Raw genomic sequence first — 27,655 nt, 5'->3', positions numbered from 1 at the left:
CACAGACGTATGCGATATACAGTGCATACATTGTGTGACCGCACAGATGGGATTACATGAGTACAGTGTATGTGACAGATTTTGTCCCACAGCAATGTCCTCTCTTCTCATTCTCCTTTTTCCCCTTTGGTCTTCCTCTGCCCTTTGTGTGAGCGCATGTGTGTGTGTGTATATATGAACATGTGTGTTTAGTTATGCAACAGAACATAATAACTAACTCCATCTTTAATTAAGTCAACACACAAATAGACAAGACAACATGAATGAATTGCCGGTCGAAGTCCAGTAGTGGGCTTTTTCATTAGTGTATATAATACAATACATCTCTATAATGTACAAACTAATTGAACCCTGTATACACACACTCTCAACAATAGTAAACAGCATCAGTAATGCATTTTAATGAGGGGCTGTGAAATAGTATCATTAACTTAGGCTATTAAACAAATCACCAAACAATGTAAATGAATGTATGTTATGTTTATTATTGTTGAGTGATCTTCACTTCAATTAATTTCGTTGTTCTTTCGTTTCTTTTTATATATATATATCAGTCATCAGCTACACTAAATAAACATGGCAGAGAGGAGGATATTGATTAGACGGATTCTCCTCCTCTTCCTCCTCCTCTCACTTTCTTTACTACCTCTTCCTCCTCCCTCATCATCACCCCACCTCCTCCTCCTCCCCCTCTATCGGCTCTTGGATAGACAGGACTATCTGAAAACCTGTCAGCCCTCTAAAAGTTCCACTTGTCCTTTCTCCTGCTCCTCTCCTCTGCTTCCTATGGGCCTCTCCAAATGTGTGACAGTGTAACAGCGCTCCTTCTTCCTCCTCCTCCTCTGCCTCCTCCGTCCTTCTCCTTGTCTCCTTCTGTACTATTTAATCCTGTCAAAGACTGCATCTCCTCCCTGTCTTCTCCCTGTCTTCTCTCTCATTCCCCCTGTCTATTCATCTCTACCTTGACACAGTGCAGAAGTTTCTCCCCTCTGCTCCTCCTCTTGTCTTTAAAACGCTGACAGGTTGCAAAGATACACCCCTCCTCTTCCTCCTCCTCCCCTCCCTCCCTCTCTCCTCTGATGGAGCCTGAATCCATCAAACATGACAGGGTGTAAAAATCCTCTTCTCCTCTGCTCTCTCTCTCTCTCTCCTCTCACTCTTTCCGTTTTATCATTTTTCCTCCACCTATGGAGCAGCCTTCCCTCCTTCTGTCTTTCTATACCTCCTCTCTTCTTCTTGTCATCTTCTATCACCTCTGCGGAACGAGGGACTCTATCAAAGCAGGGCAAGGTGTGAAATCCCACATACACATTATTAGACACACTCTCCCCACTACACGCTCCCTCATGTCAGCACATATTGACCCATGTTTTACCCAGACACGACACAGACACATTTAATAAACTTAAAGCTAAGAACACAATATTTAATCAAACTAGATTTCATTGTGTTCAACTGCGAACTGAATAACACACTGTATCCAGTTCATTGTGCAAACACAATGGGAAGCAAAGTTGTTAAAGCCGCTCCAGACGTCATAATGGTTTATATAAGTAATTGATGGCGTATGTTGACTGAGTGGCTGCAGTTAATGCATCATCTGCTTTGTTTTCAACTTTATCTCGAGACAAAGATCATGTGACTCATAATAAGCCCCCATCATGTAAATGTCTCCAGACTGAAGGAAGGAGGCAATGAATCACAGCTGAGAGTCTAAGTTCTCACAAATCGTTCAGTTTTGTCGACACTGTCAATGACAGTCTGGCTTGGTTTATTCACTCCACTCACTCTTTTTTTTATTAACTGCTGATTATCAATATACTTAAAGCAGAAGTAAGTGGTCCGGTCGTTTTCGCTAATGCTGCGTTCCAGGCAGGCTTTTGAAATCGTAAATTACAGCTTCAAGTCACAACTTACGACTTTGTAGCGTTCCAGGCAACCCACTCGTGTTTTTCCGACCTGTTTTACCGGTGAAAGTCACTATAACGGCCACTCGTAACTTCCGACCGGTGAACTCGTACCAGATCGAACTGGTACGACTTCACGGTCGGAAAAAAACGAGTTTCCTTGAACGCACCATAACAGTCCTCGTCCCTACGTCGCCACATTCACGGCGTCCCTTGGCTGCACACACAGCCCTGCATGCCGTTCTCTCTCCTCATTGGATAAAAACTGTAGGATACGATAAATGTTTTCTCTTCGGCTCAGAGCAGAGCAGAGTGACTGACAGACCCGTGTTTCAGACCAAACACTCTATGTAAGTGATTGCTGTTGGAAGATATAACTATTTAAGACTTATATTAACACAAATATATCACTTACTTCTGCTTTAAGACTTCAAATCACATAATCCATAATGGCAAAGAATATTATGGTGTTTCTATGAGAGATCCCTTAATTTGTGCAGCAGGTTTTATTTTGTTGTTAGGCGACATCTAATGACCGTTGTAATTATGACAGGAACAAAAGGAAAAGTGCAGCAATGTCCAATTCTCATGTGAAACAAGTAGGGTAGTTAATTTCGGCAAAAAAAAATCTTCTCAAATTGAGGAAGCAGGATTTTTCCCTAAAACCTAACCATATCGTTTTTATGCCTTTGTGCTTAATTAGGCTACTATATCAACCAAGATGTTATTTCAGGATACACAGCCGATATGGTTGTTCAGGTGAGACAACTGGTTAATTTCTGCAGTTTATCCCACACTGAGAGAAGACATACAATGACAAAGCAATGTTAGCTGCATTTTTCCAAATTGTTTAGAGATCTTAAAGCAGATATCAGTGGCACGGCCGTTTCGGCTAATGCTGTGTTCAAGGCAGGCTTTTGAAACCGTAAGTTACAGCTTCAAGTCACAACTACGACTTGGTAGCGTTCCAGGTAACCCGTAGCTCGTGTTTTTACCGTCCTGTTGTCTGTGAAAGTTCCCTATAACGGCCACTCGTAACTTCCGACCCGTGAACTCGTACCAGATCGAACTGGTATGACTTCACAGGAAGGAAAAACACAAAGTACGAGTTTCCTTGAACGCACCATGAGTTAGCAGCCCCCGCCCTTGTCAGGCATCAATTGGTCCTCGTGCTACGTCACCACATTCACGCGCATCCCTTGGCTGCACACACAGCCCTTCATGCCGTTCTCTCCCCTCATTGGATAACACTTGTATCCCACAAGGAAAATTTTCTCCTCGGGTTACAGCAGAGCAGAGTGACGGAGAGACTCGTGTTTAGGCTGAAATACTTCATGTAAGTGATTGCTGACGGAAAATAGGACTATTTAGGACTTATATTAACAAAAACATTCCACTGATATCTGCTTTAAGTCAAGATTTGCACCCAGAGGAAAGTGTAGGAATGGTGTAGTTGAATAGATAATAATCTTCCTTTCATACTTTCTGAGAAGTGCTCTTGTAAACCAGGCTTTGTTATCCAGTTTGTTGTCAAGGTTGCTAACTGAATCAGTCTTGTGCTCTTTGTTGGTTTGCTGTGGCAGTTCACCGAAGCTCATTTGAACCGAAACTAAATCAGGGAAGAGGGGAAGAAGGAATTAGAGGAAGAGGAAGACTGGATGACAGGTTTTAATACACAGAAGCAGAAACAAAGAGGACGATCAAAGGAAAAATAAAGATTAGGGAGAAGTGGTTGTGTAACACACACAGACATTTAGGGATAAATCCTGCTTGTATGTTGTTTGCATTTATTTGAAGATAGTGTATGAACAGTTTACGTGAGTGAACGTAGGGAGAAGAACCAACTTTAATGATGCTTTAATGCTGAATTCCCTCTGTGTTTAGACACTGAGCAATAATCTTCTGCTCACACACACACACACACACACACACACACACATAGAGAGAGCGTAGCTAACAAGGATATTGCCAGGTCATGTTAGTCCCACATGAGGTTTAGTGAAGGGTGTTAATTGGGTTCATTAAATCACAATTACATGGTGTGTAATGGTGTGTGTTTGCGTGTATAGGTGTGTGTGTGTGTGTGTGTGTTTGAATCTAATTCACAGCAAATTCAACTTAGCTCAAAGTGATCCTTGAAGGACACATGTGGTGTAATTCTCATCAGCTAGTTCCACAAATTTTCAGCAAACCATTCAAATTAGAGAAACACAACTGTGTCCATTGTGTCCAATACAAAATAGCTTTTGATTGTGATTATAACGGTGTCGTTTATATAATTACTTTGTCTAAACTCAGTTGGTTTCTTTATATTCTGCACAAAGACATCCTGCTGTCACCTGCTGCTGCTTCTGCTGCTGCATCAATGCAAACCAGCACAGGACATTCAGATAATTATTTTAATTGATCGTCAGTGAAAGAACAGGAATCGATAGCAGCTCGGGCCCAAAGCAGCAGCAGCAGCAACAGCCTGAGTGTAATGTTCATATGCAGTAGCAGCAGCAGATAAGTGCTGCTTTGAATAAAGTAAAAAGTAAAGTGACAAACTGAAATGTTTACTCTGGGCCTCTTCACGTCGCCTGCTGGGCTGAATATGACAGAAACACAATTATTTGACTATGTGAAGCAGCACTGCCTGTAAAAATGGATTCCAACGCACGAGCAGAGGAATAACCCCTTCACAAACCAAAGCAGAATAAAGTAAAATTGACTATTTTGACTGTTAACATTGCCGAGTGGATATAAATCAAGGAAGATGATTCAGTAACTTTGCATCCCTGCTCTTAATTTTCACACTACTGCAAACTTGGCTGTGCGTTTACTGAAATATTCATGGACACCAGATTAAAGTCCAGCAGAAATCCTGATTAATAATTCTGTTTTGCAAACCCCAAATTTATTTTTACTGTACATGTACTTAAATGCACCATTTTGGAGGAGTGTGGGTGTCTGTGTTTGATTGACAGCAGCTATACTGTAGCTCCGCAGCAGGGAAACACAGGCAGTAATCAAACTTGCAGTGTAGCTCTGTCAGAAGCCATGGGTAGACATCACGCTGTTAGCGACGGTAACAGCTGGTGGCTGAAGCATGAAAGGACCACAGCTGCATCCGAACAGACCAAAGTGACGTTCACAGGTAACTTTTCTAACAGAGGATGAGTCTTAGGGAGTTAGATTACAGAGGAAATGTCAGCAGGAAAGATCATGTTGATGCTAACGGTCTTGTGTAGTGAGGTCGTCTGCCTACGATAGAACAGCGACGTTAGTTCAGTTTGATTGGATTTGATTGGTTGTCAGAGAGATAACAGTGTTACAGCGGGTTACAGCGATAACAAGGGGCACAGTTATGAAACCAAAAAATATTCTACTCTGTAGCAGCTTGTTATTGTGCTGTGTTTGTGTTGTATATGTGCTGCAGCTGCCCCTGTGTTGTTTTCATCTGGGAGGCTTCACTTGTTACTTCTCAGCTCTCGCGCTTCAGGTCTGAACTTCTCGCTAAAGATAAAGTCCATATTGACAAAAATGGACCTAGCAGAAATTTGCGTGTGTGTGTGTGTGTGTGTGTGTGTGTGTGAGAGAGAGAGAGAGAGAGCTTTAAGCTCCAAGCTGCAACTCAACTGAGGGGAACAAATGACCAGTGAACTGGTGCAGACCCACAATGCACTGCACTATAATGGGAGGCAACAGCATGGTTAACTGTTCCCCCATGGAAAATTTGATCATGGCCTCCCTCTCTCTCTCTCTCTCTCTCTCTCTCTCTCTCTCTCTCTCTTTGATCCCAGCTTCTACAGTGAATCTCAATTACTGACACACACCATAAAGAAAAGGGAAGAAGAAGAAGAAGAAGAAGAAAGGGGGAGAAAGAGAAGAGGGGGGATGGGGGGGTCACAGGGAGACAAGGATAATGAGGTGATAGAGGAACTGGAGATATACGTTTCATTTAATAAGACTGCTGTAATTACTGAACAGTGTAAACTTAATTAAATAAGTTAAAACCACAGATATATCTAATTATTAATTCAAACCAAAGGTGGGTGCTGCTGGAGGTGAAGGTGACAAATCACTTTGTGCATTTGAATCCATTTGTTCGGTTCATTTTAAAGCTTCAGTGTCTTTAAACCACGAAAGTGAGAAGCTGTGTATGACAATAGAAAAAAGCCTGTGTCTTCGTCAGTGACAGTGATTATTGATTGGTTTGTTTTTATTGTTTTGTTTTGTTTAGTTTAGTTTATTATGGATCCCCATTAGTCTTCACCTTGGTAAGGACTATTCTTCCTGTGACAATCTAGACATAATACAATAAAATTACAGAATTGAATAAATTAAAAAAATATATAATACATATATAAAATTGTGTCCACAGCAAATGATCAAAAAACAAATAACTTTGCTGAAGTAGTTTTAAAGATCCAAAGCGATGGGTCACTCACTGTCACTTTCTGCTGAGTCCATAATACTTGACACAAATTGACAATTACTGCCCCTATAGGGCTGATGATGTAAGTCTCCACATTTTGAACACAAATGTCTCATGTGTTCGTTAAAAAGAAATCACAACGGTTCCCTGCGTCTTTTGTCGGGCATTACCGCACCGTTTTCACACATTTCATTTCAGCTTTTAATCGCTGCAACATGTGATGTCGGCTTTTCACCTTTCACATGTTCTGACAATATAAACCTACTTTCCTGCTTCTCTTCTTTCTCTCTCTAAGCCGGAGATCCTGTGGGGTTTTCTTTGCCGGGTGTATCTGTCCAGTTAATCCCCCAGAACCTTCAACATCCCTGCTACTACAACATCTGCACGGCTTGATCTGACGCTGCTGCTGTCTGTCTGTTGTGGTGTTGTGTTTTTCAGAGGAGCAGCTGAAGGAAGAAGAAGAGGAAGAGGAGGCGCTGGCGGGAAAAGACGAAGAGGAGCGCCGCATCGCCGAGATGGGCCGCCCCATGCTGGGAGACCACGTCAAACTGGAGGTCATCATAGAGGAATCGTACGAGTTCAAGGTGAGGCAGGGAGCAAGACAAGATGATGAACGACACTTTTAGGTCTCGTTAGAGGTTAATTAATCCGACAGAGACGGCGGAGTAACCTGTTAAAATAAAAACCCTGCTGTTTCAGGGCAGTGCAGCGTCTCCACTTCCCTTTAATATAGATCCTGGTCGGAGGCAACACCATCAACACAGTGCACTTGCATCATTAATCACCGGTGGGGGCCTGAAAACACTGGAAAGTCTCTGGAACGTGTTACTGTACTTATATCTCAAAAGACACAGACAAAAACAACACAAATACACAGTAGTTTACACTCACACACTCACAGAACTTCCTGGTACAGGACATACAAAACATAATTGTTGTGTATCTCTGCCCTCCCTCTCCCACACAGACTCTTAATGCAAGCGTAGATGTAATTACCATCCATGTTACTGTGTGTGTGTGTGTGTGTGTGTGTGTGTGCACTAATGCATGTTCCTTGCTGCCGCTCCACCTACACGCTCACTCTAGACAGACAGTTAATAACACCCAGTAATAGCTCACCACTTGACAGGATGCTATACTTTGTCAAGTAGTTTTGCACATTAAAGTGTGTTTGTGCATGTGTGTGTATGTGTGTGTGTGTGCTATCCTATAAGCACTACCATTACCCATTGGCAGATAGTGGAGTACAATAGTGTGAGTGTCTGACATAACAGACTGAAAGGGAGAGGGAAGTAACATTAACAGAAGATAAAAGTTTCTTTTTAAAGTTAATTTCGGCCATGTGTTTGAACGAAGATGAAGTGTGATGATGATGATTTAAATTGACATGCCCGAAATAAACAAATTGATTGATTGATTGATTGATTGAATTTGATTCAAACAATAAAACCTCTTAACAAAAGTTACGAACGAAATCTCAATAAAGTCGATATGACAAACAAAAGATAGACAAATAGAAATTCAGTGCATGAAAGGAAGTTTATCAGTTCTTTAGTATGAAGCCTTTGAGATAAGGCTCCCATCATTATGTGGCACCTCAGTGATCACAGGTGGTGTAATAGATGATTGCCAATGGCGACCAATTATGACACAATGAAACGATCCATACACAGCAAACAGCATAATCCTCAGATGTGTGTGTGGAGTTTTCTATACAGGTGTGTGCGTGTTTTCAGTGGCCGAACACAAAACTCCTCTTTTTTCCACAGATTGTTCTCTCTAATTTGACGGCCGGTTCTCACAGTCCCAGTTTCTTGGCCCTGAACAGCCCAAGCTGCGACTGCAGAGACAGTAACTGTGGCTAATTAGCAACATACAGACTGACCGTGTGTGTGTGTGTGTAGAGTGTTTTCGTGACAACCGAGTCTCTGTTCTGTCTCAGGTGAACCTCCAGTTTCTCTCCTCTCCCTCCGCTGGGTTTACTCTTTTTGAAGTTGACTTGTAAAGTCTCGGCGAAAAAGCCAATTTTTCACACATTTTCCACTCGCACGGTCACGCCTTCACCTCAGTTCATGGCGCCCGAGGGGCCGAATTCACATCAATCACATTACCCCCCCCACCTTGACTTTATATGCAAGTGTGCTGCTTCAAAAATTCATTTCACCTTTGCTCTAAATACACCTTCAGTCCAGAAGAGAGAGGTGTAAAGAGTGAGGAGTGAATCACAAGTTGATCACTACCTCCCTGTCTCCTTCGCTGAGGCTGTGGCGCGGTGATGAGCAGAGCGCGAGCTGCACGAAGAGAGAAAACAACTGTGAAAAGACGTTTTTGACAACTATGCAAGAGTCCCGTCCCTCCCCCCACCTCAAATTGCTGCTATTACTATTCAGCGAATACATTTGGATTTTCCCACACCGGTCCATCTGAGTGTCATGATCTGAGGCAGGAAATAGAGAGGACGGCAAAGGAGGTAAAAAAAATAACAGCACAGCACAGAATGAGAAAGACAGTAATACAAAATGGTTAAATAAACTATACCACATACAATAGGCAGAGTAAAGCTGGTTGTGTATGTGTGTATGTATGTGTGTATGTGTGTGTGTCCGCAGAGGCAGCGAGGCCCTATTTACACCCCTAAGCTCCATTCAACACAATTAGCATCCCAGTTTCCCTCTGAAGTGGAGAGAAAAGGAGAGAGCAATCCCCACCGCTCCACTAATTAGAACGTGATGTGTATGTGTGTGCGTGTGTGTGTGTGTGTGAGAGAGAGAGAGAGAGAGAGAGAGAGAGAGAGAGAGAGAGAGCCTTAGTGTTGAAGTGTTATCTCAATCTGTCATAGGGTATTTCTTGTGAGGAAAAGAACAAAGGTGTATAAATCCTAGGAATGAAGGAGATGAGGAAGGAAACAAATGAGGGGGAAAAAATGGAGGGGTGATGGAGAGAGTACAGGAAGAGAGAGGGGAGGACATGAAGATGAGATGAAATTGTGTTGCATATATTTTGTGAACTTTTAACTGCACAGTCCAGTGGAAATCCTACATGAGGTGTTAAATGACGTTAAATTTTGCATGTTGTAATGATGTGATTTTCAGTTCATCATTGAGTTTCTAAATAAACAGCCAGGTTGAATCATGGGAAATGCATATAAAATGCTGCAGCTGTAATAACATGGTGTCATGGGTTTGAATATTGAGTGCAAACAAATCATGAGGGCTCCTGTTTTCTTAAATATCAATGTATCATTATCGCATGAACTCCAACACAACCACAATAACAGTTCTTAGTTTCACATCTCTCCTGAAGGTTTTAAAACAATGCATTTATTCTGAAAGGACAGTGCCAGTTTCCTGTTTTTCATGCCATGAAAGCAATCCAGCAGGAATCACATGCCAAGCAAATAGCAAATGGCTCAGTCTCACAAATGAATGGATTTTATGATGTAACATGGCATCTTGATGAATCCTGTGGTGTGTGGTGTGTCTCTAACCATTACTGACCATGTCCATCTGTCCTCTGGCAGAACACGGTGGACAAGCTGATAAAGAAGACCAACCTGGCTCTGCTGGTTGGAACCAACAGCTGGAGAGACCAGTTCATAGAAGCCATCACTGTGAGCGCAGGTAAGGCCGACAGACAAGTGTGTGTGTGTCTGAAGATATGGATGTGTGTGTAGTGTTGTAGGCTATATGTGTGTGTGTTGTGTAAGTCTGAACAGCTGCACTTTCATAATTATCAATAGATCTGGATTTACCAGAAATCATGCCTGTGTGGTCACTGGCTTCTAACGAGAAAAACTGTGTCTGAGAAAAATGAAGTGGGCCGTTTGGTTTCATGGTGCCATCGGGTCGTGTGTGTGTGTGTGTGTGTGTGTGTGTGTGTGTGTGCGTGTTTTTTTTAATGGTTACTGGAAAAATGAACTGGCTTGGTTTGATGGTTTGGCCATACAAACACTGACCAGATGGGAGATTATGTGGAGAGCGATTGTGGGAGCGACTGAGTGTGTTTAAGCTCCCACAAAGTCAGGGATGTACTTGTGCGTGTGTGTGTGTGAATGTGTATTTGACAGGGCTCGAGAAAGATGGGAATATTCAACACTCATGTCTTGTCAGTGTCGAGATCTTTTATGAGCCAAGATGGTGTTAATGTCCCATGAAGAGGGAGAAAGAGAGCATGCATGTTGAAGAGTGACAGATGAGGACGACTAGTGTGAGAGTGTGAGAGTCCATATATTATGCAGAGACTGACACAGAGAGAGAGAGAGAGAGACAGTGTGCAGACAATGTGAAACATGCACAATGATGAAAAAGAGAATAGGCTACATGCATGAAGAAAAATACATTATCATCATTATTATTATTATTATTATAACCTTTATTTAACCAGGTTTGTCTCTTTTGCAAGAGAGACCTGGCCAAGAATGGCAGCACATACAATTTCAACACATTAATCAAAGACAAAAGAAACAAATAGAATACAAATAACAATTGAATTTTCAAGATTAGTTAAAAGAATTAAAGAATTTACAAGATTAGTCAAAAAATAAAACATTTGCACTCAAATACACTATGTTTTAGCTTCGAACGCAACTGGTTAAGGAGGAAGTGGCTTTGTGTGTATACTATGCTATTCAGCTTGCTCATGTATGTGGGTGTTTTGCTCTTGTGATGAATATTGTTTTTGGCTATCTGGAATAAAATAAAATATAGAAGAGGAAGTGACAGAGAAACACAGGACGAGAGAGAAATGTGAGGAGAGAGGGAAAGAGCTATGTAGAAAGAGTTATTTTCTGTTTCACTGCAGAATATTTCCAGTTGATTGGTTACTAGTGGTAACTTGCCCTCTGGAGGTTGGATCATTCCACAGCAGCTCATCAGTGGAAAACTGAAGAGGAATTCAGCGAGAAAACAACTCTTCGAGCGATGGGAGCTCGTCATTGTTGTGTTGTGTTTCATCCGTGCATCCAACAGTAGAGCTGAACCATGTGCAAAAATAAAACCCAGCATCATTTTTGTTTTTATTTTGACAGATATTGCTACATGAGTCACCGTATTTTGATTTCTAGGCTTCGAGCATTTCTTTAGCACCACAATGCTTTTATTATGTTGTCTGGTTGTGACACATTTTAACTTTTGTCAAAAAATACAGCTCTTGCAATGCAGATAATGCACTCACATATTTTTATCTTGAGAATATTTTTAAGAGTTAGGGGAGAGGATCGTTCTTAATATATTTGTGTAGCCGACCATCAGATGGTTAGCTCAAAAAAGCTTAGCATAAAGAATTGAAACAGGGGCAGACAGATCTGTCAACAACAAAGCATATGACGTCCAGTAAAACTACATTTTATACTTTTGTTGGACTTAAATTAACAATATTAGCTCCAAGATAGCTGTTTCCCATGTTTCAGTGTTTATGCTAAGCTAGGCTAACTGGCTGCTGGCTGTAGATCTGTGATCTTATCGTATCTTGAGTCTGCACATAATATAAACATCTGCACATTATAAACAGCACCTCTTGCTGGAATAGTCAATGTGAGCAGTTGTATGGTTAAGTTGTATCATTAATAATGCAGTAAGAAGCCATTACTTTATTATTATAGGCTATACAATGTTAAACAAGTTAGTTGTGTAATATTCTAGTAGCTCAGTCATGCCTCCTGTCTGCTGGTTGTGGTGTAAGACGGATTCATGATTACTGCAAGTCAGAGTTGGATGGGTGAAGTTGCCAACAATTACTATTTTTTTTAACTAGCTTGTTTATTTCTCTCAGCTCAGCCTGACAGGAGCACATTACAGATTCAAGGTCACACATTCAAAAACTGCAGAAAAACTATTAGAGGAGCAAATCACTGTTAACACTGTTAATCGGAGCAAAACATTCATTTGTGTGAATGAAAATAACTCGGATAATCACGACACACAACACAAAACACAGCTGGACCAAAAAAATCACCCAATTTGCTGCTGTTGCCATCTTTGAAACTGGGGGTTTGTGTCAGAGCATTGTTTGTGTACAGACTGCTCAATCACTTCAGCGCCTTCAAATAACTTTATCCTGTGGGTCTGTGTGTGTGTGTGTGTGTGTGTGTGTGTGTGTGTGTGTGTGTGTGTGTGTGTGTGTGTGTGTGTGTTTGTTTGTGCTTTAGTTAGCCAGCCTGTCAGCCAGCCTTTGTTGGCGAGCTGATGCCATTAATGAAAAGGCCTGTCTTCACTCTCTTATCTGGGATTAGCTTGTCTAGGCTGACAGAGTGCTGTGTGTGTGTGTTTGTTTGTCCGTGTGTGTGTGTGTGTGTGTGTGTGTGTGTGTGTGTTTGTGGTAAACACAGTAAAAAGGCAGTGAGTGCAGTTTCCACTGAAGAATACGCTTTTATTGTCGGACACACTCTCTCCCTCACACACACACAAACACACAGCTTCATTACATCGTATTCACACAGCAGTTGAACACACCGAGGTTTCACCGTGATGCAAAACACTTAGGCCTGCAAAATCATAGGAGCCACACACATACACACACATACACACACACACACACACACACACAGAGAGAGAGACATGCGATCGACAGCCTAAATCAGATTCAATACCAGATCAAACTCTTGGCTGATTGGTTTTTCGGGGGCCTTTAAACCTGCAGCTGATTGGATTGCAGGAGTTCAAAAGTGTCTTAGATTTGGATCGGATTGGCTGATTGGATGTTTACGGATCAAACAGGCAGGTGATTGGTCAGACGGACATCCAGCTGTGAAAGAATTGATTGGCCAGGATCAGAAGTGTGTGCTGAGAGAGATGTTTCCCCGTAAACTACTGGTACACTATGACAGTTAGTATATACTATACAATATAAGTGGGCGTCGACAACGAAGACGGCGTGTTTACGACAGGAGTTTGATTGGAGCTACTGTACAGGAAGCTGGGATCGGTCTGAATTCAATTACACCTGCGATCATTCCCACCAGGTCTCATTGTCTGGGCTTTACTACATCACACTCTCGCTCCTTCACACTCAGCATGTTTGTCAGTGTTTATTTGGCTCAGCTGATTTGGTGGAAGTGAGAACAATGCCAACTTGTGTGGCACCAAATAACCTTGTTGCAGCTCCTGAAAACAAAGCTGATTTTTTTTTACCCCCCACAGAGAAAGACTCTGTATTTTTTAATGCAGCTAAAAGAAGATACATTACAAGACTCTTGAAACTGTTTGAGGCTCCTGCTGAGATGCTTCTTGTTGAGGTGTTCAATCGTGCTCGTCTAAAGGAGAGATTGTGGTCACACTGCAGACGAAGACTTACTCAGTGAATACGATAATTCAACTCCCGGCGACTTATGTCGTCTTATCTGTGCTGAATAAACTGTAATCAGCAAAGATAAAGTCGTATTAAATGGGTTTAAGTGGGTTTTCTACGGCCCCATCCTCTTAACTACACCACTCCATTTTTTTCATTACTCCCACACTCTCACCCTCCTCCCATCTGCCTCCCCCACTTCATTACCAAACACACAAGGCAGGTCAAAGATTAATTATTCTTCCTGTGGAATACAAATGTGTTGAACCCAGAGTGGCGGAAATGAGGAAGCGTGGCTGTGACATGAGGCCACACAAGAGTCAGCTCCTCCAGGATGGATGGATGGATGGATGGATGGATGGATGGATGTTGGAGATAAGAGAATAAGAAGGTGCAAGGTAATAAAGTCAAGATAAGAGACTGAAGGATAGAAAAACATTTCAACCAGTGAATTAACCGCAGCAGCAGGAAGGAGTGGAGGACAGAGAAAACCGCAGAAAGAGATGAAGAAAGATTGACAGCAGGAAGGAAGGAAGGAAGGAAGGAAGGAAGGAAGGAAGACTGGCAGCAGGAAGGAAAGAAGGAAGGAAGCAGGAAGGAAGACATAGACAGTAGAAAGGGAGGATTGAAGAAATGAAAACAGCAGGAAGGCAGAAAAAAGGGGAGAAAAACACAAAAGTGAGAAAAATATGGATTGTGACATAACAGCCATTAGACAAGACATTTTGATGGAGAGATAAAATCTTGCAACAACACAGCAGGAAAATGAGCTGATCTGGATCCAGAAGCTCTGATTGCTGCCTGGAAGGAGGGAAGAGAGAAGGAAAAGAGGAAGAAAAGAATATGATGAAGGGCAATTAGTCTCTTTACAAACAAGACAAACAACTAATAATCCCAGACATCTGTTCTCTGAGCTCTTAACGCTGGACATGGACTCACTCGACACACACTTTTTCTCCCTGTTTTGCAAACTGAGCCCTCGCAATGCTGCGCACACACACACACATTCTTACACAATAAGCTCAAATGGAAACACACTGTAACTTAGCAGCTCATCCGCTCAAACACACACTGCTGGTTCAAGGGTTTGAATAAGTCCAGAGCGGCTGTCAGTGATACGGTGGTGGATTTAATACACACTGATAAGCTAGCTTCATCTAATCTCATCTCCCACTCCCTCACACACACACACACACACACACACACACACTTCCTGACTCTCTCATCCTGTCTCGCTCTCTCTTATCTCGTATTAGATTTGAAATCAAGATTAAAATCGCTTTAAAGCAGCCTGAGATATTCCTTCATCTTTGACCAAAGACATTTACACTTTCTCAAGATCTCAGTTGCCGAGAAACCAGAAAAAAAAATTATTTCGGCCTCAAAAATTAATCTGTTGTTTCTTATCAGTTCATCGGTGCAATTAGGAGGAGATCGTAGATCTGGCTTCTGCTAAGACGGCGGCCACCAAAGAAACGTTAAAGATCTGCCAAAGGCTTAACCAACAGGTCACTGCATCATAGCACCAGATTGGCACTTACACCAACGTACGCACACAAACACACACAAACACACACACACACATGCACGCGCACACAAAATGCTGCCGAGATCCTGACATTCATCTCAAAGCAAAAGACCAGCATTTAGCCAACCATTAAAGCCCTCTGAAATGTCAGTGTGCTGATGTGTTGTGTGTTTTGTGTGTTTTTTGTGTGCATGTGTGTGTGTGTACACTGAACCCATGTGTCTGTGTTTCTCTGCTGGTTTGCGTGGCTGATGGAGAATTCTTCCCCAGTTAATCTAACACAGAGAGACAGTGAGAGATTATGTGTTCATCAATGTGCAGTTGTGCATGTACAGTATGTGACAGGCCTGTCAAGTAGCACATTAGCCAGCAGCTCCATGGTGTTGAATCGTTAATGCCTTTATTGTCATTTACATGTTATTCTCGAGGAGCATGAGGCGTCTGTTTCAATTATCGGGATAGGTGAGCGCTGGAAAAGACATGTCTTACTTACAGAAAGGATACGGCTAAATGCTGGAGGAGTCATCGGAACGTGCTGATGTTGTTTGGATAATATCTTTGAATAACTTCTTATGATGGGATCAGATCTTCTCTGTGTTAAATCAGAGTCACAGACCTATGTCGGAGCACATGTCGGGACCTGACCCATCTTACTGCAGCTTGCTGAGCCTGGGAGTAAAAACAAAATAAAATCGTAAACTTAACTCATTGAGTGCCGCGCTCCTTTCCAAAGTTTTAGTCAAGTGTACCGGCAAATTAGACCATATTTGACTTTTTATTTTAGAGCCATAGTGTATTCTATATTATTGCCACCAACACATACTGTAGCTCATTTGAAAGGTTTAACTTTATCCTTCAAATGGCCACAAACCGTTTGTTTCTACGTGCCTCCGTTCCTGAGAAAAGTCAAGCTAAACATGGCTGGGTTTCACCAAAATCCCTCCTTTTTTTCTAGAAAAGGAGATAGAGCGTCTTTTATGAAAGCTGCTCTGTTTGTGCCTGTCGCTCTTCAGACACTCGCATTTCTGGATCAAAGGGCTCGTATAAGATAAATATACACAACAATTGTTGTTCTATTCACAAAACCACCATCGGGGGCGGGGGGGCGCCACTAAACAGCAATAACACAGACGCACCGTGCCGTGTCACAGCCTCTCGCCGCGGAACGTGAGGCTCTGCCGGCCACAGCGGCTCGCGAACACCGGTCCCGCCGGTGGTCACGGTCCTTCTGTGGTACGGGTCGGTGGTGCCGGTCTGCTTTGGTCCAGAGACCATCAGATTTTACCGCGGGAGGACTTTGGGGAGGACACGGTGTTGCTCCAGATGAAGACCGGGCGGGACAGTCGGCTGAGAGCTTCCTGGTTCAGCTCCCAGCTGCTGCAGCCTCGCGGGTGAGAGCGGAGCAGCAGCGGAGCAGCTGCTGCATCTGCATGCAGAACTCCGTTTGCAGAAGCTGAGTTATGATAAAAACTTCCAGATCATGAGCTGTCATGTGACTTTGATCGTCATCTATTTCAGTTCTCCTCGTCGTAGAGTCCCCAAATTTACATATAATGTGTATTAAAGTGTCTATTTTCATAATTTAAAAAAAAAAGCAAAAAACGAAAAATTTCGTTTTTGGCACTCAACGCATGGGAACGAAAAACGAGAAATTACGTGGTTGGCACTCAATGAGTTAAAAGATTCATCGTCACTCCATGGTGAAAATGGCTGCTGTTTTGTTTTTTTCCTTTCCTGGCGAGAGTGTCTGGGAGTGCAATATACAGATAGTACAGAGTCCTCAGGTGTAATTATGCTCCTGGCCTAAGGGTGACTGTCAAATGTCATTATTTTTTCATGATGCTGTGTTAACAGTTGTCCACAGAGAGAGAGAGGGAGCGTGTTAAAGAAGTTGTAAAACAAGGTGCTGCATCAGGTCTCTTCAGTTAAATAAGGTATATAGACCGAAACGTTGACTTAACAATAAAAGAGCTTCAAGTGAGTGCGGGAGCAAGTGCTGACTTTTTATGTTGAACCTGAATGTGCATGCTGATTAAGCCTTGTTCAGTTAAATAAGGCCAAATTCAGACCTGCTATCAACATCTGTATGTGGCGATCACACATGTGGTCAACGCCTCCAAGGCGCTTTGAAGATGCATTTAAGATCCAATCGCTCCTCTTCCTCTGCTTAGTTCAATAAAATAACCTAAAATGTTATACAATTTCAAAAAGATGAAACCGTATTTCAGTGACTTGCTGAGATGAAAACAATAACTTACACATACAGCTGTTCACAAACCGTCTCCCACCAACTGTTACTTATCATTTCCAACCACAGCTACAATCTCTGCCTGGTCTCAGTCATGTCATTGGCTGTTTAACCTTATCATTACTGACTGAACTGGAAACAACAGCTTTGCCAAACCAGAAAACGAACATTGAGTTGTTCCGTTAAACAACGACTACCATGATCAGAATATTTTACAACGTAGTTTGAAAAGAGCATATTCTTCTTGTGTGTTTTAGAGAACAGGTGCAAACAAAGGCACAACAACATGGAGAGAGAAAAATCAATGGGAAGGAAATTGAGAGAGGGAGAGAGAGAGGGAGAAAGAGGCATTGTAAGGATGGAGAGAGGGAAAAAAGTGAAGGGAAGAGAAAGAGATTGATGTGCAACCACTCCACACTCCAGTGCCCTGTAATTACTAGGACCACACTGCACTGTTCATCACCTGCTCCTCTATGTGTGTGTGTGTGTGTGTGTGTGTGTACGAGTGTGTTATTTATGGATGTGTATCTGTGTGTGTTTGTGTATGTGAATCCACACCCTTGGGGTAGTGTGTGTGTGTGGGCAGTACTGTATATTCAAGTGAAACATTGCACGAAGAGAAACACAGAGGAGAAGGAGAGGCCTCGTAGCCAGGAAGTTGGTGAAGCCGACTTTAGATACGGTGCCAATAAACATCACCTGAATATAAAAGAGGCAAAGAGGAGAAATGTGCTGTGTTGTGTTGTGTGTTGGGATTTTTTTTACTTCTCCTCGCTAATTGCTAACTCTACATATGCCAAAACCTCATTAACTTTTGACAGGCCTTTGTGTGTTTGACACAAACTCACACACAAGAAAGACCAACAACCTCTTTGTAGCCAAATGTGACGGCAGACAGAGTATACACTTCTTCATCGCACTGCAGCTCACGTCACCACCTGTCTGCCCCTGCTGTGCACAAACTGTAACTCCCATCCTTTAGATGATGATGATGACAGCGAGTGTTTGACTTGTTAAATTACTGATTATTTAATTGATTTGTTGACTGACTGACTGATTGATTTGTCAGAGGACGGGCTGACTCCATCGCTGACACACTGTTCGTGACAACTGCAAAAAGAGCAGAGACTGAACAAATTTCAAAAGCATCTTGGAGGGATGTGTGCGTTTCTGGACAAAATGACACTGTTTGCACGGTGTCTGAATGATAGAGTTATAATAATGGTTTTAGTAAATGCAGCGGTGCATTGAGTGAAGATTCAGCCTCGTCTAACTGTCAGCTGTCGTATTTGAAGCTCTCCAGTGACTCCGGCGTCTGTTTGACAGCCAGACTCTGTGTGTGTGAGTGTGTTTCTGAGACAGACAGGATGACAGGACCAGTGAAACATGAATATAAATATGAGCATGTCGGCGTGACACACACACACACACACACACACACACATAATCCGTCACATGGCTGTCATAGTAAAGACGAAAAAGACCTCTGTGTTTTAGTCTGAAGTGCGCTGGTACAGTATTTGTTTGGTCAAAGGAAAAACCAGAAAGCTCTTTCGAAAATGGGTAAAACTCGGATTCACTATACAGAGAGGGGAGAGTGTTTCGTACTGTACCAGTATAGGACAGAAGAGGCTTTTAAGATTATGGACATGTCTTCAAAAATGCAGGGCGGTTTGTTAAAAGCCCTCAAAATGTGACTTTCTATTTATTTTTGACAACCACAGCAGCTTATTGCTGAGGCTCAAATGTAAACAGCGCTAACGAGAGGCACCAACTGTGGCTACGTTTGAAGCTGCGTGGATGAATGACAGGCTGTGTTTCTTTACTGTTTGTGTGTATGTGTGTGTGTGCATGTGTTTGTGTCTGAGATATATTTCCCACAGTGCACTGGGCGCATGATGTTCCCATCTCCATTTGGGATTTTAGAGTCTGTGCACGTATCACTTGCACAAATGTTTGTGTGCCTATGCCTAGTGTCCTGTCCTCAAGGGTGTGTGTCTTTTTTGGTGTTGATCTCAGTGTGTGCTTGGATGTGTGTTTTTTTTTTTTGCAAAAGCCCAGTGGCTAGTTGCACGACGCCTCTCCCTCTCCCTCTCTCTCCATCTATCTCTGTAATCTAAAGTGATTGAAGGGTCATTTTGCAGCAGCTCACATGGTTTTCTGCACAGAAGCTTGTTTAGCCACATCAGTTTAAAACCTCAGTGTGTTTGTGTTTGTGTGTGTGAGTCTGGATACGTGTGTGTTTGTGTGGTATGAATGATTCCTACAAGTCTCCTGAGCCCAGAACATATCACTCCAAGCACACGGTCCCATACATTCGTGTACACACGCACCTTGCTTGGCTGGCAGCCTGTGGATGAGAGCTGCAGACCATTTCTGCCCTGACCTATGAGAACGCAGCTTCTGGGCACGCTCAGTGAGCAGCGAGAGAGATAGCGCACACTAATACCCCTGGAAGGCAAGAGAGAGAGCACTGATATGGGTGTGTTAGTGTGTGTGCATGGGTAGGAAGAGATATTTTCTTTATGTCGAGCACATTCACATGGTGCTGCCTCTGGATAGAGAAGCCTGTGTTAGCGGCTGTCGTATTAGCCTGAAATGTTAACCAGCAAATAATATAGATGTGATTTTTTTTTATTTCTTGTTTGGACATTATTTCTTCTTTTTTTGGCAAGTTATGTTTGTTTTTTCATTAAGATTTAATGCCATCCCATAAAGCTACCTATATAAAGTTCATACAGTATATACCCAAGTCTTTGGACATATGAGCATATAAATTCATAACATAATATGAAATACGTCTCCTACTGACATTTGTTTTTCTGTATACTTGATATTTAGATGCTTTAGATTAGATATATAATAACAGAATACATATTGACAGGCTTTGAGAAGGATTTTTCCAATAAATCCAATATGTCTAAGCATTCACACATAAACATACTGTACGTATTTGTATTGGCTACATACAGTATGTGTCAATATTTGAAATTGTTCCAACTTCTAGTCGGTTTTTAATTTATTTTTACATATACTCCAGTAATAGAAATTCAATATTACTTTTGTTTATGGGAATGTTTATTGATTTCTTTTTCAGTGATTTCAGTGATTTCAATTTACCTCTGATGTTTATGTTCTGACTTATTTCTCCTCAGTCGCTGTTTCATTTGTATTTAAGAGAACAGCGGCTTCTTGGAATCTAATGAGGCGCCAAATAAATAACAGAGACTATCACGCATACATCCAGAAAATGGGACAAAGACGCTAACAACGGCATTTAGAGCGTGACAGAGGTTTGTAGAGGGATGAAGCACGAAAGTCACAGAGAACGTTCAGTTATATAAAGATGTTATCAGCAAAATGTGACCAATGATGGAAAGTTAAACGTTAGTACATATCTGCAATGCATTATGATTTTACCACTGTGGTTGTTCCAGACTGTGTTTTTTTTTTCTTCCCATGGGTTTTATGGCGGAACCAAGTCATTAACGCCTCCATATACAGTGACAGGAAATGAAAAGAAAGAGAACAAGGTTGTTACAAAAGAGCTCATATAAACACTTGAGTGAAAACCAGAGGAAGAAAGCGAGAGAGAGAAGTGGCTCCAGTCAGTCATGACAGACTGTGTGGGCAGAAAGGAGAGCGGCTGCTGAAAGGAAAAAGTGACACAAGTCAGGTAGAAAGTCTTGGTTTAGGATTCATTACCTAGTGTGTATGTGTGTGTAAGTGTGTGTGTGTCCCAAGCCATAATAGTGGAGCAGGTCCTTGCACCCTGCATTGACCTTCCACTGTTCATTTATAACTGGTGTTTGATTTGCTCTAAGTAGCTTACTCACTCTAAATGTGGAACATTTATTTTTAATTACATTAAACAAAGTGCACGACCCCCGAGGAAATGATTGGCCCTTTTAGATAGAGTACATTAATCTTTGTGTTAACCCACACTAACACCTAGTAATTGCAACAACACACAGTCTGGATCCGGTTCATGACTTTTGTTTAATGACTTAAATATCAGGCCGGCTCGCGTGGTGCTTACTGCAGAAGGTCAGAGCTGAAGCTGCCTGTCTCGTTGTGGGACCATCAAGCCAAAAACAATTCAAGTGTGGAGCTGAATTGTTTTTTTGTTGGTTTTCTTGCAGATGTTTTACTGCTTTATTATCTGTTATGACAGTTTTTGCCAAGGCTATGCACTCATGCATTCAGTCCCAAAAGACGCATTTCAGAAGAAACTAATTTACCCATCAGTGAAAAATGAAGGGTGCGTGTGTGAGAGAGTGAGGCTTTTTTTAAGCCTCTGGTTTCTTCCAAACTAAAAATATTGAGGGCCAAAATTTACTTTATGACCCACTGTGCATCCAATCAATAAAGATTTCTGCTTCTGTCTTTATTGGGAATGATATAAAGAACTTAAAGACAGTGCACAACACTCAAAATCAAGTGTATTTTGCAAGAAATATGTGAATGAAAAAGACTTCAGCAAAAATAAAAGACATGAATAAGAGTTCCTCCTCTTCAGCAGGATCGACAGTTCCTGTGGTAGAAGGAGGCTCGGCTCAGTTTAGGCTTGTTAGCTTGTTTGTGTTTGTGCATTTGGATGCATCAGCAGCTCTTGAAAGGTTAATAGTATGCAGTGACTGAATGATGCGGGTGAAATCAATTAGAGATCATGGCTTTGGCTGGGATTTACCCCGTCAGCGCGTTTCATTGAAGCAGCAGGTAGTCCGCTTTATTCATTCATCTGACTCGTTTTTTTTATTTTTATAAATGGAGCAGAGCTACAGCCAACTACAGAGAGGAGTGCATAGACTATGAATTGTGTGTGTGTATGTGTGTGCGTGTGTGGGTCGCATTTGAATGTCATGTTTCAACTTTTCCCCCAGGTTTAGCCACGCGCGCGCACACACAACCATGCACATGCACAACAAACCCAAACAGTATGTGGTTGGCTGTTGTCCATGTCCTGAGGCAGTGATTAGTCTTTGATACTGACATCACACACACACAAACAAACACATACACACACACACACACCTGCCAGACAGTGGATCAGAAGTGATGGTAAATTGGGTCTTTTTTTAATCTCTGTAATGATAATGGATTTCACAGGACATGTCTGTCACTACACTTAAACTTCTGACCCTGGTGCTGCAGTGAAAGTCGCAGACCGAGACCGAGTCCTTTAATCCTTTCCTCTTCAGGTGATGGACAGAGGACATTAGCTCTGATTTCCTGTGTCCAGCATCTTTTTTTTTAATCTCTATTTGTCAGTTTGTTCCATAAATACACATAATGAAGTTTGGTATCTCCATCCGCTTTGTTATAATATAATGCTGCTGTTATTCTAATCTAGTTTGCAAAATTCAATTTAAAGAAATGGATATTAAACATTCAGCAACCGAGTCTTTGCAGAGTTCATTGGTCTATGTCGTTATTTCCCAGGATTTCCAGTCACAACATAAAAAAAGCCACAGCCCTTTCAGCACTGCAGACATCCTGATGTGAAGCATCTATAATTGTTTTTACCGTGTTAACCTTTTAGTTTAGTGTTAGCATTGCTAATGTTTGCTAATTAGCACTAAAAAACAGCCTTTATTCAAAGCTGAAGGAAATGTCATTAGTTTTGCAAATGGCTAATTAGTCATTACACCGCCATCCATAAAGTCAAGTGTGGCTGAAAAGGCAACATGACGTACAACATGATGTTTACATAGTCAATCTCCAGCTCGTTTGAGGCTTAAGAAAATTTGATTAGACTTGATAGCTTCCCTCTGGAATTAATGCGCTCATAAACTCACAGAACCTCTTATTGCTCAGTCGAGGAGAGGTTCACACTTTTAATGTGATGCAGTCTGTGTGGAAAATGCATTTTAAAGTTCAGCTGCAGCTAATCAAAGGCATCGGCATCTTCCACAGACAGTCTTTCCATGATGGGACGTCATGCACAGAGAGACACTGATGTAACAAACTAATGTCTTAAACTTAAAAAAACTTAAAATTCTCTCTCCCCCAGGTGAGGATGATGACGACGAGGAGTGCGGCGAGGAGAAGCTGCCGTCATGTTTCGACTACGTCATGCACTTCCTCACCGTCTTCTGGAAGGTCCTGTTCGCCTTCGTCCCGCCCACAGACTACTGGAACGGCTGGGCCTGTTTTGTCGTCTCCATCGCCATGATCGGGCTGCTCACCGCCGTCATCGGTACGACCACAACAACGGAAGAAGACTGCGAAATTTTAACATACATCATATATTGTGTGTTATTTTACAAAACAAATATGCTGTGAGTTTGATCTTTATGTTCCTTTTGTGTCATCGCAGGGGACCTCGCCTCTCATTTTGGCTGCACAGTGGGCCTGAAAGACTCAGTCACAGCAGTAGTATTTGTTGCATTGGGAACCTCTGTACCAGGTAAGTGTGTGCGTGTATGTTCAGGGTATGTATTGTGAGCAGATATTGATTCAACACCACATCCATTTTAATTACCCTGTATTGGACTTACTGCCAGCTTTAATCAAAGACCTCTCTCCCTCCACGTGTGGCATTTAGCTTCATAAGGCCTCATAACACCCAAAGGTCTTAAATGTAGGAATAGATCTGCGTTCATCAATGATCTCCTCCAGGGTGTGCACTTTGACATTTTCTATTACCTGCCTCAGTCTTTATTACCAGGAGCTGCAACCCCCCTCCCCCGTTTCCTTCTTCAACTTAACAGAGTATATCCCTGCAGTGGTGATTGCATCTAAAAGCCTTTTTAAAGTCTGTGCACTTTGATGCAACAATCAGGTAAAACAAAAATCAATGGTGGTCGTAATAGAAAATGGAAAGAAGCCCAGGTGCTGCAGTGTGCTGCTGAGCTGCAAGTGTATCTGTATAGAAACTTCCACAAAGATGATGATGTGTGAGATGTGGGGGGAAAAATGGATTTGTTTTTTACTTGAGTTTATGATGAATTACGAGATCTGCCCCCGCTTCTTCAATCAGTCAGCGAATCCAGCCATTAGGGTTTGGCAAAGTAAGACATTTTTAGATTTTTATGGTTATTTAATTATGGGAAATGGGCCATTAGTCGTTGTTCATTACTTGGAAATGATTGTCACATCTCTGGCATCACGATAATCTTCGCAAACTTGCTTTAGTCTTTAATAAGCACTGGCGCTGCAGGCAAATTGAAAACTATACAGCAGATAGAAGAGATACGTTTACTATGATTGAAATAAATGATTAATTAAAACATATTATTAACAGACCTTCTTTAATTGAGGACGACCCTACAAATTAATTTAGATTTTATTCATTTTATTTACAGTGAAGATTAATGTAGGGGACAAAAAGAGCAAAGATTAAACGAGCGTACGCATGCTTTCCTGCCACAAGAGCTTTGACGACGACTGACCAGGTGGTTTTCAGTCTCTCCAGTGTGTTTTCGTATGTGGGAGCCTGTTAGACGAAGCTCTGCCGTCTGCAGACAGCAGCATGGATCATCCTCTAAACATGAGGAATGACCGATGACTGCGAGAGCCAGCTAAATACGTTTTAACCCTGGCCCCAGTCTGCACACACACCCACACACACATACATGCAGCACATGTTTGAACAGGAGATACAACATGCCCAATGCGCAACTTTAATTAACTAGATAAACAGTCTTACACGCTCTCACGTTAACACATTAAGGCTTGAAATAGGCGTGACACACACACATAACACACACATACACACCTGTACTAGGGCTACCATGTGTTATTAGCATATGGCTATTTGTCATGTCAAGCTCAAGCGGTCTCTGTCCTCCTATTTAGAAACCTCAGGGATGAAAGTGATCTATTACATAGTATTTTACACACATGTACCTGCATGCCTACCATACAGTATATGTACAGGCCGACTTTCAAACAGTGCGCACTTGCTAACAGTTGAATTTATGGACATATGCAGCTGAAAAACAGAGGTACACACACATACATACCCACACACACACACACACACACACACACAGACGGATATACTGTACACAATGTGTTGACCTGCAGAATGGAAACAAAGTGATTCAGCCTTTCAGAGTCTCTCAGTCTTATTAACAGAACCTCCTGTGGCCCACACACTCACACAAAGAAACAGACCTCCAGATCTGTGGCTATTAGAGTTAATAAAACCCATCCTGTGCTGTGGTTCCATAATGATTAACCTCGTTTATCACAGTTAGCGAGGCTCACACACACATGCACACACACACACATATAGGAGGGAAACAGAACAACAAGAGTGGCACTGTTTAGAGATTTACAAACACAAGAAAATTCAGCTCAAGTGTGTGATGTGTATCATTTCATGTCGGCCTCACAGAGTCGAGAATGACATTTAAACCGAGAGAAACGCGCCGTGGGACTCGCTTGACATAAACAGCTTGTCACGGCTCAGGACTGGGAGGACACAAATGCACAACTCAGACAAAAGTTCAAAACGGTTCACCTCGACCCAGACGAGGCGGACAAAAGCGGGCAGGGACGAGCAGCGAGGGCACAGGGGACAGGAAGAAACCCAAACAACAGGCAGGTGGTCAAAGACAGGCAGGCTAACACAGATAAGCAGCAGGGCTGGATGGATACGGCATGGAAGCCACAGTAGATACCCTGGCAGAGAAAGAGATGGTATATATGCAAGTAACTGATAAGTGGGTGGAGACGAGTAAAGTGGCCGGAGGGGCTGTGGTTACTGCAGCACAGGGGGGAGTGTCAGGGTGTGAAGAGACAAAGAAGCAAGTTGAATGGCAAAGGCAGGCAGAGCATGAATGAATAAGTGATACAGTGATACAGTACCACTGTTGCATGAGGAAGAAAAAAGTACTGCAACCAGGAAATCATCTACAGAGCATTTATCAGTATAATTCTTTATAACTATGGTATAATGTATATGAATTCAAATTCAAATTCGAAACAACTTTATTAATCCCACAAGGGGCAATTCACAATAATAATAATAATATAAAAAAGCTTTTAAGAAATAAAGAATAGAACAAAAACCCTATGATGAATTTAAAAGTCTGAGTGCAGAGGGGACAAATGATTTAGAGAAGCAATTTGTTTTACAAATAGGAAGGGCATAACGGCGCCCTGAAGGCAACAGAGAGAATTCACCCACAAGGACAGGGGCCTAAAATGCTCTCTGCTTTTCAGAGGATTTGCTGGTTGCAAAAAAAAGCATGTTTTAAATTGTCCAGGATATTAAGGTCATTTAAGTCATAATAAAATGTTATTTCAACTTCCTTGAGTCTGAAAACATCCTGCCACAAATCATTGAGCTGATGCTCAGATAACTGGGAGAGGATGGTGAAGATGAGCACAAGAAAAATTATTAGTTTTCTCTTTTTTCCAGTTATTAGATTATGTTAAAGTAATGAAACTAAATATTTGGTTTGAAAATTAGCAGTTTTGTGGAATTAATAACTGGCCACTGGAAGTTGTAGAGAGGAATTAAGGAAGGATTTCACCTCATTTATCAGATAATGGTGAAACAATCAGAGGGTCAATCAATATTAACAATCATCTGAAGGCATTTGTTTGAGAAAATGTATATATGTTTTATATTATTTTAAACAAACAGGAGATGGGTTTTTTTTCCATGTACTAGTTCCAAGAACTAGTCATCCAACTCTTCCTTCAGATTATCTTCAGATGTTCCACTATTAGATGATGATGTATAATTATTTTCATGACCTATTGACCATAAGCGTTTCCTCTCCGACCAAATGTTCCTCAACAAGCAAAAGGCTGTCTGCGTGCAGGAGGGTTGCCAGATTGCCATGAGCACGCGAGTGCTCCCCAACGAGTCTTTCCACTTCAAGAGCCCGTAGGGGGAAAGTGGTGCAGCAGAGTGCAGGATTTAGGAGGTAGATGAAGGAAAGAGAGAGAGATGGAGAGAATCTTTGATTGACAGAACGGCTGAGGAAAAGGGCAGAAAGCTCTCCAGGGAGGCCGACTCTCACAGAAGGAGCTGCAGAGTGGAACCTGTTTCTCTCTCTCTCACACACACACACACACACACACACACACACACACACACACACACACACACACACATATACAAATACACACATGCTGCTACCAAACATGAAAGCAACCACGCGCTCACCCACTCAATCAGCCACACAAACACTCAAAGACCAATTGATGCACACGCACATGTCTTTGCCAGCTGGTGGAGTTATGGCATCAGATTGGACCCAGGTGGCATCGTTCACTAACACACAGTAGACACAGTGTTCAGCTCGAGC

General features: G+C 42.0%; 1 protein-coding gene across 3 annotated transcripts in view; it reads left to right on the top strand.

Moving 5' to 3' along the window:
* Window positions 1–27,655, top strand: part of slc8a1b (solute carrier family 8 member 1b) — a 138,161-nt gene that overhangs the window by 106,644 nt on the left and 3,862 nt on the right. For all 3 annotated transcript variants that reach the window (XM_085799500.1, XM_085799498.1, XM_085799499.1), the window contains exons 6-9: window positions 6,763–6,908; window positions 9,845–9,944; window positions 23,398–23,583; window positions 23,704–23,793. In XM_085799500.1, coding sequence (XP_085655626.1) covers window positions 6,763–6,908; window positions 9,845–9,944; window positions 23,398–23,583; window positions 23,704–23,793 — 522 coding nt within the window. The remainder of the gene's footprint in view (window positions 1–6,762; window positions 6,909–9,844; window positions 9,945–23,397; window positions 23,584–23,703; window positions 23,794–27,655) is intronic.

This window comes from Trachurus japonicus, chromosome 15 (genome assembly GCF_045865225.1).
Source record: "Trachurus japonicus isolate A0001 chromosome 15, Traja_1.0".
Lineage (NCBI taxonomy): Eukaryota > Metazoa > Chordata > Actinopteri > Carangiformes > Carangidae > Trachurus > Trachurus japonicus.
This window is presented reverse-complemented; position numbering and strand designations above follow the sequence as displayed.